Raw genomic sequence first — 15295 nt, forward strand, 5'->3', positions numbered from 1 at the left:
GGAGTTATTAGTGTAGTGCTTGTTATTTTAAACTGTGTTAAAATATAAAGTTACCATCTTTTTTTCTTAATCCTCATCCGAGGACATTTTTTCATTTTTTGTTCAGGGAGAGAGAGGAAGAGAGAGAGAAACATCAACGTAAAAGGGACACATCGAGTGGCTGCCACCCGCACGACCCAACCAGGGTCGGGGACAAACTGCAACTGAGGAACAGTTGCCCTTAGCGGGAACCGAACCCGGGTCTCTCTGGAGCTCAGGCCGACACTCTAACCGCTGATCCAAACTGGCCAGGGCTACAGTTACCATCTTAACCACTTTAAATATATTTTAATTGACTTTTAGAGAGAGAGAGGAATGGAGAGTGAGAAAGGAGAGAAACATTGATTGGCTGCCTCCTTCATGTCCCTTTACACCCCCTTCTGGAGATTGAGCCCTTGACTGGGAATCAACCAACAATGTTTTGTTGCATAAGATGATGCCCAGCCAACTAAGCCACACCAGCCAGGGCCCATCTTAAGTGTACAGTTCAGTAATATATATATATATTCTTATTGTTGTGCAACCCATTTCTAAGAACTTGTCATCTTGCAAATTGGAACTGTATTTCTTATACTGTAATTCTCCATTTCCCATTTCACCAGTCCCTGACGATCATCATTCTACTTTGTTTCTATGCATTTGACTAGTCTGGATACCTCATATATCTTAAATCATACAGTAATTGCCTTTTTTTGTGATTAGTTTTTTTCCCTTAGTATAATGTCTTTAAATTTCATCAATGTTGTAACATGTATTATAATTTCCTTCTATTTTAAGGTTGAGAATATTCCATTCTGTGCATATAGTGCATTTTGTTTATTAATTCATCTATTGTTGGACACTTGGGTTATTTCCACCTTTTGGCTCCTGTGAATAATGCTGCTGTGAAGGTGGGTGTTCAAATGTCTTATCCGGATCCCAATTTCAGTTCCTTTGGATATATAACCATAAGTGGAAGGTTGGACCAAATAGCTATTCTATATTTAATATTTTAAATAAACTCCACTCCTTGTTCATCAGTAGCTGTTTATAACAGATTTAATCTCATTTCTTTTGGGAGTATATAGTTGATATAAGTCTCATTTCCTTTATTTTGTCTATTGTGCAAATGTGTGTGTACAAAAAATGAAATAGAGCCAGTACATAGTATTGAGGAGAAAATGCCCTTAGACTATATTAAATTCAAATTCTTTATTTATAATGTTATTAATTACTAGTATAGATTTTTGGAAGCAGGTCAAATAGGAGGATATTAGCTCACCTTTAATTATTTGTTATAGTTGTATTAAAATACTTGTGTTTATTCCTGGCAGGTTTTTTAAAGAATTATTTTTCTTTTGTCATTAGTAATTTATTTCTTTGACTATGAGAAAAAAAATATATTATGACCTCACTTTAACCCTTGTCAGCATTTCCCAAGTTCTCCTTCTAAATCTATCATCAAACATGGAGGGACCTGGAAAGTATTATCCTAAGCGAAATAAGCCAAACAGAGAAAGACAAGTATCATATGATCTCACTTATTTGTGGAATATAATGAACATAACAGTCTGAGGAATGGGTAGTCCCAGAGACGTGGAAGCAGGGTACAGAGTGATAATCCTCAGAAAAGGGGATGGTGGGGGAGTGATAAACCACAGAACTTATATGCGTGTATGCATGAACAATGGACATGGACAACAAAGCTGGGTACAGGGTGGGGAGGGAGAGGGAAGGGGAAACCAATGGGGGAAAAGAAGAAACATCTGTAAAAAAATAAATTAATTAATTAAAAAAATAAATAAATCATTAAAGACTGGAGGTTAAGGGTTGTTGTCATTCATGATTCTGGTTTTTCTGTTTAGAGTTTCCATGATATAGCCCTAAGATTCCTATTTGTAATTCAGAAATATACTTATATAATTACTCATTTGAGTGACCATATTTATGTCTTGTTTATGTATGACACCTTTTGCTTTTATTGTAAAATGGATGTCCTAGTAGAATGTGCTATGTGTAACTGGCTGTGAGGGGCCCTTATCATCACCTCTCTGAGTTCCCCGGGGAGCACCTGCCCCACAGCAGGAGAAGTACAGCTGGGTTTTCTGCAGCAGAGGTCTGGTCACCCTCTTGAATAGTTCAGTTCAAACTGTACAGTTGACCCTTGAACAACATAGGAATAAGCTATGTGGGTCCACTTATTTATGGATTTTTTCAATAAATATTCTAAATGTATTTTCCTTATAATTTTGTTTTCTTTAGCTTTATTGTAAGAATGTAGTGCACAATACACACAACATGCAAAATATACGTTAATATACCATGTTCAGTGTTTTGTCTCATTAGCTCTCTGCCAATAGCCTTCTTTTGCTGTGCTGTGAAAGATGGTTCTTGATATACTATAATAATATAATATAGCCTCTCTTTCTAGATTAATCACTGACATGGACTGTCATTCTCATTCTGTGACATCCTTATAAAAATAGCACATGCCCCTGGATTGGACATCTGGAAAAGTATGAAAAAGAATAAAAAAAGAAGTAAGATTCATACCTACTCTCCATCCAGGTATATTCTCGTTGTAAAATTTGTATGCATTTTACACCTTGGTTATTTTTCTTTGTATAGTTTCATAAGAGTATATTATGAAGTCAAAGTCTATAAACATTTTTACGAATCTTGTTGCAATTTGTCAGATTTTTATTTCTTTTTTTTTTTTTTTTTTAAACATTTTGCTTTTTTATTCTCTCTTTTTTTTTTTTATCCTCACCTGAGGATATTTTTCCATTTTTTGTACAGATAGAGTGGGAGGGAGAGAGAGGAAGGGAGAGAGAGACAGAAACATCGACGTGAAGGGACACATCGAGTGGCTGCCACCCGCACGACCAACCAGGGCCGGGGACAAACTGCAACCGACGTACATGCCCTTAGCGGGAACCGAACCCGGGTCTCTCCAGACCGCAGGCCGACGCTCTAACCGCTGAGCCAAACCGGCCAGGGCAGATTTTTATTTCTTAAAAGGAAAGTACAGAAATTATCTGGGGTCCTGATAATTAATGTAAAACAAGTAGTTTGGAGGAACAATTTACTTTATATAATAAACAATAAGTATATGCTTCACAAATCATTGACTAGGATTCAAGTCTTGTTTTTGCAACTTAATAACAATGGCTACTATTACTAATTATTATAATTATATTTCTATTCATTCTTTTCCTTGCCCTGCTCTCCTCATCCTCATTTTCCATTCCTACTGACTGACATTTGTCACTGTCCCTTAACGTGAAGGGGTACATTTTTTAAGACAGGTTTAGTTTGAATAGAACTAATCTTACCTCAGCCTGTACCCTTCTGAAAGTTTCCACTTTCAGTGTAAATAATTTCCACATACAGTGTAAATAATTTGCAATCAAAAGAGATATTGCATTAACCATTTAATAAGATTGGTTTTATGTTCTGCTTATCAAATGGTAGAGAAGGATCTTCTAATAGATTATTTACTAGTTTAGTAAAGGATGATGCTTTCTACTTATGTCTTAAAGATATGGTATCAACTTAAAACATATAGATTCTTTCTCTCTTAAGAATATATTATACTAACAGAATTCTTTGTATTTTTACACTATAAACAGCTTTCAGATAGAAGTGGTAGAGACTATTTGGACTTTATTAAATATACATAATTTATGGTCATTATTTTATATGCAGTGTATATTTTGTCTTTGATTATTATCTTGCTACAAACGGCAACAACCATTTTCACTAAGAGATCTTTTCTTTTTTTTTCTAAATTTTTCTGAGATTGTGTACAGGCTTGGTGCATGGCAGAAAATACCTGCTGTAATAAGCAAATCTCTTTTATGCTCTAAAGACCTCAAATTTCTGGGGTCTTAAATCAATAATTGTTTAAATACTATACTGAAGGCGAGTAAACATTGGGTTTGGCTGCTGGTGTTTTTGGGGTACACATTCATATTGTTAAGGAATGGTCTTCTCTTAAAGCTAAAGTACTTGTGAAGAGCCACAACCCTCACAAAAATTTTGCAGTATTTCAACATGCTCATCTGATTACCAAATTATATATACATTTACTTTTAAGTACTTCACAGGATATGTTCTCTATGACTTTGATAGAAAAATATAATCTTGATCTACTGAAAACCAATTCTTATTACATGAGAAATTATAGGCTGACACATATTAGGTTATTAATAGTATTCTTTTTTTAAATTTATTGATTTGAGAGAGAGAGGAAAAGGAAATGGAGAGAGAGAGAGAGAGAAAGAGAGAGAGAGAGAGAGAGAGAGAGAGATTTGTTTTTCTACTTATTCATGTGCTTATTAGCTGCTTCCTGCATGTTCCCTGACTGGGATTGAACCCTCAGCCTTGGCACATCGAGACACTTCTCTAACCAACTGAGCTACCTGGCTAGGCCAATAATCTTAACAGTAAAAGAAATAACAATAGTAACAATAGTTAATATTACTTCTGTGTCATTATGTGCCAAAGACATTTTCATTATTTTATTTTTATTAACTATTTATTTCTACTGAATGAAATTGATATTATAATGATGAGGATAGGTGTTGTCACATCTTTAATGTCTACTTTTCCATTATTTGTTGCCTGAACTCTTGCAATAGCCTCCTCTTTGCCTTTCCACTCTTGTCTCTGTGCAAGTCAATCCAGTGACTATATCTTGAGGGCTTTTTTAAAAAAAGGAAATCTGATCATTTATCTTTCTTTATACCCCCCCCCCCTTTTTTCTTTTCATTACTCCCAAATGCTTCAAAATCCCTATAATTACGAATCTCTAACTTACTTCTGCAGCATCATCTGCCTCGTTTTTCAGCCTCTTCCTGATACACTGCACTTGGACGTCTTGGGAATTGTCATTATTTTTTCTGCTTTACTTTTTGTGTCTTCCTCTTTTCCCCCATTCCTTCCTGCTATTACTCCACATCCTTCAGGTCCCACTTAATTATCATTGCTATGAAATATTTTCTATAATCCCTGTTGGATATTCTCTAGCATTGTGGTCTTTCCTTATTATAATACTCTTCACATTGTTTTCATTACTTATATTCTGCCTTTCCAAGTGGAATTCCAGGTATCTATGGGTAGAAATTGTGTTTACACTGTTTCTCTGTGTACTCAGCACTTATCTCTGAACTATGCTAGTCACTAAGAATATTCTTTGAATGAATGAATGGCTCTTTCTTATGTGTTGGATAAGGAAGACCTCAGTTTAACTGACCCTATTTCTAAAGTCTCCCAAGTATAATTCTTTATTATGTAATGATAATGACATTCAGATTTTTGAAAGAGTACAGAATATATCAGTTTCTTATTGGCAGTTCACTTTACCCAGATTCCCATATCTCTTGCAGTGTAATCAAACGTTCTTAGTGAAGAACACAGAATCATTCCTAATGAAAGTGCAGAGTAAAACAAACATGAATAGGTTAACCTTAGGTAGAGGCTTGGCAGGCTTGCAGTGGAGGCCTCCAACAAATTCAAAATTTGGCAAGAGTGGACGAGGAAATTCAAAATCCCAATAGGTTCGAATGAGCCATATGTCAGCTTTACTCATTAACTCAAATAATGTAGTGGGTCTTCCTGAAGGGATACAAGCAAACAGAAGATAGAGGAAATTAGAGTAGTGTAATGTGAATTTACCACATAATTTTCTGCAAAGAACTTGGAGTAATGTAGCCAAAGATGTTTAAAAGTGATTGGTTTGAAAATGTACATGCGTGCACGCACGCGCACACACACACACACGTTATATATAGACTTTTATCTCTAATGTCACATCAGTACATTCAGAATCATAAAAAATTATTTGTCTATGCACTAAAAAATTAAATCTGCATTTATTTACTCTGTAAAGCTTCAAAATTAACAAATGCAAATGTAAAGAGTGATTTCAACTCCTCAATTAACCTTACCATACACATGGAAATGCCTTCCCCTAGAACACTGAGTCTAGATTCTACAATTTAGCAAGCTATTCCCTTGTTTCAAGATTTTATAAGTAAACTGTAAGGTTTTTTAGAATATGGCTATTATTGCATTTGATTCATGTTAGGAGCTTAATAATATTTGTGTATTAAATAAAAATATTTACAAAAACAGCTGGAAATTTTTTTAAAAGTATGAAAATAGATGTGTTCATTCTTTAATTTAGCTCATTTTGTCTTTAATGGAGAAATATAGTTTTAAAAAATATAGACATATAACTTGATTATCCATGCATCAGTTAGATTTTAGGTCCTTACAACAGATGATTTATAAGCACTTAGTGAAAAAACTGTAATCATTAGAAACTTTGAATTATAGGTTCCTTAATCTGAGATAGAGCCATTATATCTCTCCATTGTCAAGTACTCCTTCAGATAATATGGCAAAACAATTTAATTTTTCAATAAAAAAACTTAGAGAAACAAGTGGAAACAATTTTCTCAGTGCTCCACAGACATTGTGCTGGAAATATGAAAACACTTCAATCCACATTTGTGCTTTGAAGAAGATATTTAGTGAAATTTCTAATGCCTTTATTGAAGATGAAAAAAATTATAGTAAAATTGATGTGTAGAATAACTGGGCAGAACATAGAAGATTTTTAGGGTAGTTAAGCTACTCTGTACAATATTATAATGGTGGGTACATGACATTATACATTTGTCCAAAATCACAGAATATATAACACCCAGAGCAATCCCTAATATAAACTATGTACTTGAGATAATATGTCAATATATTTTCATCAATTGTAACAAACATAGTTCTCTGGTAGGGGATGCTGACAATAGAGGAGGCAGGGTATATAAGGGAAATCTCTACTTAATATTGCTGTGGACCTAAAGCTCTTCTATAAAATAAAGCCTATTACAAGCAAAGAATAAATATGTAATTGCTTAAAGAACTCCTCAGTGCTTCAAGTTGGGGTCTCTGACTTCCTGAAGTATCCTATACTAGTGGATCACAGGGTTCAAATTAACCTTATAATTTAAGCATTTATCTATATTATTTGTGAGATTTAAAGATCATTATATATTATTATTCAATCATTTCACTTTTAAAAGACAAATTCTGCTCACTTAATATTTATGCAAACGCACCTTCCAAGTCACTAGGAAACTTAGGACTTCATGCTATCAAGTAAAAACATGGCTTACCGAGTACTTCGTTGAGAAACTGATCCCACTTCTTCTGATTATATGTTTCGAGCCAAAAGTCAAAATAGAGCACGTATATCATATTTTTTACCCTCTCCATGAATGTCATTTGATCACTTAATTCTGACATGATGACAGGCACATAGGATGGAGGGAAAGGAAGTCCACCACTATACTTTTCAATGTTGTTGCCAGGAGAGAAGCGGAGACTGTACACAAAAGGTATGTTAAGTAGCTCAGCCAGCACCTCACCACAGGGTCCAACAGCATCTGCAAGAACGACGTCAAACCTTGATTCCTGTAGTTTTTTCATAAATTTCCTATTCAAAACAACATCTCTACAGAGCTTTTCAACCAAGTCAGAACCTTCCCGTAACATTTCTTGAATATGTAAAAAAAGGCCCCCAAATGTATCTTTTTGCAGGTCTGTCCATCTATTGATCAGCTTCATGAAAAAAAATTCCATATCATCTTTTGTAAAAGATGAAGGGAAAATCTCAAATTTAATAGCAGATGCTTTGTTGGGATCAATAAGAATCGAAGCTGAAGACACCAGAACAACCACTTCATGACCTCTCTGGACAAGTTCATCCAGGATTGTCTTCATATTCATCCAGTGGCTGTATTCTGTGGGCCACACCAGCACCCTTCCACAACCCCCAGGGCTAAAGTAACAACTCAGCTGTAGCAGCAGAAGAACTGAAATCCATTTCATAGACATCCTGGTGGAACATATGCTTCTTTTCAAATCGCTGATCCCTTCTGTTATGGCTCATGCTTATATCCAAGGACAAATCAATCAGGAAGTTAAAATATAACTCTTCCACCTGAAATGAAAAACAACGGTAGCATTTGGATCATAAGAGGAAAAAGCAAAAGGTAGATGAATAGTTAGACGATGATGACGACACAAAAACATCTCATACCATCCTTATCATAGTTATTAGATTCCACATGAAGATACACACACAACATGTATTTGTTTATTTATTTATGGAAACTAGCTTATGTTTAATTGTGACATTTCAAAATTGTACAAGTGTTTTGACATCTTCTCCCTTCCCTCATATTTAGTCTCTTTAAAATGGCAGGAAAAGCCCTGGCCGGTTTGGCTCAGCAGTTAAAGCATCGGCCTGCGGTCCTGAGAGACCTGGGTTCAGTTTCCGCTAAGGGCATGTACCTCGGTTGCAGTTTGTCCCCAGCTCTGGTCAGTCGTGCGGGTGGCAGCCACTCGATGTGTTCCTTTCACATCGATGTTTCTCTCTCTCTCTCTCTGGTCCTCTCTCTCCCTCCCACTCTACCTGAACAAGAAATGGAAAAATGTCCTCGGGTGAGGATTAAAAAAAAAAAAAAAAAAAAAAATGGCAGGAAAAGAGTAACCCAAATCAGGTTTAATGGATTTAATAAGTTTACCCTTTCAGTCCCTATTTGCAGCACCCAATATTCCTTTGACTTGGTGGGGGCTGCACATTCTGTGTTGTAGTAGCACTTATCCAAAACTGGTACTTCCCTGAAGTTGGGCAACTTCAAATGTTCTAGTTGAAAAAACTTTTCCCCTTGAAGGGGAAGAAAAATCACTCTTCAAAACCCAGCAGATATGGCTGTGAGGTCTTTCCTCCTGTTCCATGTCTTCTAGCTTTTTTTGTTTGTTTGTTTTTTGTAGGGGAGCAAGAGAGACCAGAACCTAAACTGAGCTACAAGCAACAAGACAGTGATGGCTATAAAGGGAGTGACCAGGAAAAACTGAGATACTCTTTTACCTCGCACATCCAATGTATGTGCTTCACAGAGAACAACAAAAATGACAGGTCCACAAAATACAACAGCTTGAATTACAAAATCCATTCATCCAAGGGTGGTGGAAGGCTGGAAAGTGAGGTGGGGTGGTAAATAGTACAGGGGAAAAAAGTATCCGAACCAATCCAGGCATAGGGACTGGCAAATGGTAGTAAAGAGCTGCAGAAAATCCTGTGGTTCTTTCAGACTTACAGGTTAAAAATCCACTTACTGGTGCCAGGAGGATTGTGCCTTATATGCACCAGAGACAAAAATCCCAATTCCTCAGAGAGAAGAGAATATGCAGCAGGCCCTTGGCAGAATGGGTCCTGCCTTCCTTGGTGGTGGTGATGGTGTGTGTGGGGGGGTGTGGGGGTGGGGGATGAACAGGAAAGAGCTGTAATACCTCCTTCCAAACCCACTCATCCCCTCTGGATGGCAGTGTTGGGGTCAAGCGAGGGCCCTTTAAGAATAAGTTGGCTGTACGTGCAGAATCTGTTTGCCTGCTTGCAGTTTACTGCCTGAAGGTCCTTGAAGTATCGCTTTGAGGAGCATTCCTGAGATAAGGCCCCTGGTTGGTGTTGAAGCAGTAAAAGCTTTTGATAATTGAGAATTGTTTTCTCTGCTCATGTACCCTTTTCCTCCCTCCCCTGCCTGACTTTTCCCACAAGTATATAATCTGTTACCTATCTGCAATAAAGTTGAGACTTGATCAGACTCCTGTCTTGTCTCCATTTCTCGTGTCTCTTGTCCCACCTCATCCTCACTCCCCCTCTAGGGTCCTCGTTGATCGACCTGCGGGACGGGTCATGGCAGGTGACTCAGGGGCCTGCAGATGCCTTCAGTTTGGCAGGCGATGGATGTGGAGAAGAAAACTTCTTTGCAGAGGTTGAGTCCCTTGGGGAAGACTGCAGGTAGACTGTCTTGTGGAAGATTCTGTTGCTGAAGAAAACCATCAAGGAGAAGAGGCTCATTCAGTGGTCTTTGCTTTGGCACTGGTCATGAATAAAGGAAAGAGGATAGAGAAGAGGCAGCCACTGATAATGTATGAGGACTACACTGCTTGAGGAAAGCCAAGGGCAAACTAAATTCAAAGTAGTAAGGCCACTTCCTATGTATGACAACTCCTGGTGCATTTCAATTCTTTCATTGAACCAAAAATATTCAAAGCAGTATAGATAGTGGAGAAGGGACATATGCAGGGACTAACCAGCAGACCAACAAGATGGATGGGAAAGACACTCACAAACGTTCCCTGGATGAGGAAAATAGCTTGCAGCAGAAGGTTGAAGAGCTTATCAGTAATGATTTTGCTGACAATAGGAAATAGATGAGGCTTCCTCCCTGATACTTTGAATGCCAATCAGTTATATTTTGAAACCGAATGGCATTCACAACTTTGCTAAGCAGAAACAGGGGAGCACCCAAAGAGCATTGAAAACTTTCAATGTGAGGAAGAATTCTAGCCACAAATATCTTCATGTAGTACAGTGCCTGATTACCAATAATTTGGGCAGTTACTGACTGAAGCACATGAACAAACATTTGATAAAACAAGAGGAGACTAGACCAGAATACTCTGCCATTCCAAGTACAGCACTGAAAAATTCTAGTATGTGGCTCACTCTCTTGCTTTCTCTTTCTGCTCTGGGCTCTTGTCTGAACCAGGACACTACTTGCCCTTTTTGCTGTTGCTCCTCTCTCTTGTGCTAAATTTGAGCATCTAGCTTTGAGATGGTATAAATTCCCCAGATGGAGAGAAAGGATGAGAGAGACTAAAAGAGAGATAGAATGCATTGCCTTTTCTATTAAAGCCTTAAAAGTTAACATCGCTTTCACTTCATGCTTTTTGTTGAGACAGCTACAAGACCTGCCAAAGTTCAATAGGAGGAGATGGGTTGGGAAGATTGTCAAAGTGTTTGTAGTCATATTTCAAAATCATCACAAATATAATATTTCAAAGTAAGCCAGCAGAAGTCACTAAGTTACTGTAAAATTTATAAAATATTGACATTAAAAACACAGTAAAAGACTTCCGGTCAGGATGGCAGCATAGGTAAACGTGGTATCACATCCTCCCACAACCACATCAAAGTTACAACTAAACTACAGAACAACCATCATTCAAAACCGCCTGAAATCAAGCTGAATGGAAGGCCTACAACTACAAAATTAAAGAAGAAGCTGCATCAAGACTGGTAGGAGGGATGGGAGGCGCGACGGGCTGGTCCCACACCCACGTGTGGCAGATAACAATCAGGAGGATACCTTGGCTGGGAAGGTCCTCCCTGAGGACTGAGGGGTCCCCATCCCACACCAGGTGCCCTGCTCAGGATTCCGGTGCCAGGAAGAGAAGTCCCCATAACTTTTGGCTGGAAAAACCAGCGGGAACTGAGGCTCAGGGAAGCTGACGTGACTGGAGCCACAGGCAGCTCCTTAAAAGGCCCGCGCACGGACTTATTGGACTCACTCCCTCTAAGCTTGGAGGGGAGGCAGCTTGAGGGGCGCCAGAGACATACAGGGAACAAATGAGCTGTTTGGCACTGGAGCGAGGGCCGGAGAGGGGGCTTTCTCCAGGACAAACATGCTGTCAGAGGCCTTTGTTCCTTTGGTGATCCCTTCCCTGGGGCAGCAGACAGCCACCATATCTGGGACTCCAGAAACCTGGCTCACACTGGTAGCTTCACCCTGGTGATTACCTGAGGCCCCGCCCCACCCAACTTTCAGGCCCACCCAAGCTGTTGCCAGTTGCTTAACCATAGGATTGGCCTGTCTTGGATCCTGCTTCAGGTTTTCCTAAATTCTTTCAAACAAGCAGCATCTGGTCTCAGATAGCCCCATACTTCTCGTTAAGTAATACATAGAAACAAACACAGGGAGGCAGCCAAAATGAGGAGACAAAGAAACAGGTCCCAAATGAAAGAACAGAACAAAACCCCAAGAAAAGAACTAAGTGAAATGGAGATAAGCAACCTAACAGTTGCTGAGTTCAAAATACTGCTTAGAAGGATGCTCAATGAACTTAGTGAGAACCTCGGTGAACTTAGGGAGGGCCTCAAGAGCATAAAAAAGGACCAGTCAGAAATCATGGATGCACAGTCAGAAATGAAGGAGGCATTAACTGAAATAAAGAATAATTTACACAGATTCAATAGTAGAGTACGTAAATCCAAGAAGCAAACTGTTGATTTGGAATATAAGGAAGCAAAAAACGTCCAATCAGAACAGCAAAAAGAAAAATGAATCCAAAAAAATGAGGATAGTATAAGGAGCCTCTGGGACAACTTCAAGCGTGCCAACATTCGCATCTTAGGGGTGCCAGAAGGAAAAGAGAGAGAATAAGAAATTGAAAACCTGTTTGAAACAATAATGGCAGAAAACTTTCCTAACTTGGTGAAGGAAACAGACATATAAGTCCAGGAAGCACAGAGAGTCCCAAACAAGATGAACCCCAAGAGGCCCACACCAAGACACATCATCATCAAAATGCAAAAGGTTCAAGACAAAGAGAGAATCTTAAAAGCAGCAGGAGAAAAGCAGTAAGTTACCTACAAGGAAGTTCCCATAAAGCTGTCAGATGATTTCTCAAAAGAAAATTTGTAGGCCAGAAGGAAGTGGCAAGAAATATTCAGAGTGATGAAAAGCAAGAACCTACAACCAAGATTACTCTATACTGCAAAGCTGTCATTTAGAATCAATGGCCATTTAAAGACTTTCCCAGTCAAGAAAAAGTTAAAGGAGTTCATCACCACCAAACTGTTATTATATGAAACGATAAAGGGTCTTTTTGAAGAAAAAGATAAAATATATGAACAAACAAAATGGCAATGAATACATATCTATCGACAATGGAAACTACAAACAAAATGAAATAGCAGAACAGAAACATTCTCATTGATACAGAGAACATTTTGTTGGTTGCCAGATGGAAGGGGGGTTGGGGGAATGGGTGAAATAGGTGAAGGTTTTAAGAAGTACAAATTCATTGCTAGACTGACAAACCTCAAAGGGAAAGGGGTTGGGGGGTGGGAAGAAATAAATCAAAGAACTTATATGCATAAGCAATGGACCCAGATAATAGTGTGGGAAAAGGCGGGAGGGGGGCAGTAGTGGGGAGGAGGGGGTTAATGGGGGAAAATGAGAAACATCTGTAATACATTCAACAATAGAGATTAAACAAACAAACAAACAAACAAACAAACAAAAAACATCTCGTTTCCAAACGTTTCAAAGGGATGTGTAGGGCATGAGGCAAACAACATATGTCCACTTTCACTTGAGGTCTGATGGGGTGGCACGACTCAGAATCCGAAAATCGGTTATTGCGGTATAGTCGGTGACAAAAACTCGCTCTTCTGGGCTCAGCAACAACAGGGAGTGGCACTTATCAGTGGTTGAGGATCCACAGATGGCTTTATTTGCAGTTCTGCAAGTCAGTCGCAGTGGGCCACTGCCCACAAGCTGCACAGTCGGGATGCGGCTCCGCAGCCGAATTTGGCAGAAATGTCTTCTGAAGTCATCCAAGGGCAACCAGCTGTCACCATGAGAGGCCCAGACCTTCAGTGATCTTCAACACTTGCAGCCTCTGCAGGCAGCCCAGGACCCCAGTTAGGACCAAGCACCCTGCCATCGCGCGGCTGGAGGTAGCTGAGGGACTATCCAGGGATGGCAAGGCCCGGTGTCATAGTGGGTAGTCGCGTTTGACCTCGAAGCACCTCGCGCTGGCCCACACGGGAGGCTGGTGGACCAGTACCAGCACTAGCAAAGCGCCGTCAACCAGGTAAGCACAGAGCGGCTGTCCGAGGGCCTCCCTGCCCGGCTGCGGCCTAGGTCCAGCCCTGGCTGACGTAAGCGCCAAGCACCAGCACGCAGAGCACCGGCACGCACCAGGCGGAACCGAGCGCCGCAGCCAATGGTGCACCGCAAGGGTACGGTTGCCGGTGCGGCTGTGGGTGCACCCCCAGCTCAGGCAGCACTTCAGCCGGCTAAGCGCAGAATCTCATCTTGGGACCAGAGACTTTGGGCCGCAGGGGCGACACAGGCCCCAGCGGCTCCCGCTCCTGCTGCGCAGGAAGAGCCGCTGCCAGCTCTGCTTCCGGGACACGTGGTGGGCGGCTTCAGCCTTCAAGGCCAGTGCTTCCGGCGGCCACGGCGGGCGGCCACGGCGGGCGGCCACGGCGGGCGGCCACGGCGGGCGGCCACGGCGGGCGGCCACGGCGGGCGGCCACGGCGGGCGGCCACGGCGGGCGGCCACGGCGGGCGGCCACGGCGGCCTCTGCCCGCGCGGAGTCTTACGTTTAATAAAGATTTTGTGGTAACAATTTTTTGACTCAATTTACATTTACCTAAAACCGCTGCCTTTGCCATCTTTTCTACGTTGTTGGGCATTTTTATTTCTGTGAATTGCCTGCCCATATCCTGCATATATTTTTATTTTGAAATGTTTGTCTTTTTGTTTGTGATTTGTAAGATATCTCACTATACAATGATTACCAGCCTTTATCTGTTATATGTGTTACTGGATAGATTTGAGGAAAATTAAGCTTATATGCATGATTTAACGTTATTATCTACCATGGCAATATGTTACTTATACTTTTTCTTTAAAATTATTTCAAATATCTAGAAGAGTTCTATGGAAGTTCAGTGATAAATGTGTCCTTAATTCCTCCAGTATTGAATTTTTTATTTGTCTCTAAAATGTGAGACTTTGATGATGGTCTTCTTGACCAATAAAAACAGGAATGATTTTCTCACCTGGACCACTTCAATCCTGGTGTGTATGTTTTAGGAGGGCCTTGCGATTCCCTGTGATTTGATTTTCCTATTTCCATAACATTTTCATGATTTTTGTATAATTTGCATTGCTGTTGATAAAGGTCAGTCATAGAGTACCTGAGTTTAAAAGGAGATTATTGTGTGTGTGTGTGTGTATTTTTTTTTGTCATGACAAAGGATATAATGTTTTTATAGTAGGTTAATGAATGGGATGGAATAACAGGCTTCTGAGGAAAGAGAGAAGGAATGAGATAAGCTGATCTAGTATGGTTATATGGAATAATAATCATTATTTCAAACTGCTTTCAACAAACACATTGAATTGTTCATTGTGTCTATAAGTAGCTAAGTGGTGCTATGCCTTGTTTTGCAAATAGTGGGCATATATATGTACACACACATTTGGAGACGATGAAAACTCAATAAGTTCCTTAGAGTATGGGTTCTACATCATCAAACCTACAATTGGGACTATATATCCATTATCCAAGACTGAAATGAGAGTGAAAGCAACCAAGTGAATCTTTTTAAGGAGCTATGAG

General features: G+C 39.7%; 1 protein-coding gene, 1 long non-coding RNA gene and 1 pseudogene across 4 annotated transcripts in view; 1 reads left to right on the top strand and 2 right to left on the bottom strand.

The window, feature by feature from the left end:
• Window positions 1–14820, bottom strand: part of LOC118628783 (UDP-glucuronosyltransferase 2B31-like) — a 28956-nt gene extending 14136 nt beyond the window's left edge. Inside the window, exons 1-3 of one of the 3 annotated variants that reach the window (XM_036259739.1) lie at window positions 14813–14820; window positions 7200–7921; window positions 5489–5637 (exon numbers count right to left, since the gene is read on the bottom strand). In XM_036259739.1, coding sequence (XP_036115632.1) covers window positions 5489–5637; window positions 7200–7921; window positions 14813–14820 — 879 coding nt within the window. Of the gene's footprint in view, window positions 1–5488; window positions 5638–7199; window positions 7951–14812 lie in introns of those variants that run through there. The other 2 variants (XM_036259754.1, XM_036259746.1) reach the window with 2 other exon arrangements.
• LOC118628810 lies at window positions 817–8904 on the top strand. The gene is made up of 3 exons (XR_004959308.1): window positions 817–929; window positions 2450–2586; window positions 8863–8904. It is a non-coding gene; the product is annotated as an uncharacterized LOC118628810 (long non-coding RNA).
• On the bottom strand, window positions 9797–13605 carry LOC118636623 (annotated as a pseudogene).
• Window positions 14821–15295: the final 475 nt, after the last annotated feature.

The sequence above is a fragment of the Molossus molossus genome, unplaced genomic scaffold (assembly GCF_014108415.1).
Source record: "Molossus molossus isolate mMolMol1 unplaced genomic scaffold, mMolMol1.p scaffold_m16_p_1, whole genome shotgun sequence".
Lineage (NCBI taxonomy): Eukaryota > Metazoa > Chordata > Mammalia > Chiroptera > Molossidae > Molossus > Molossus molossus.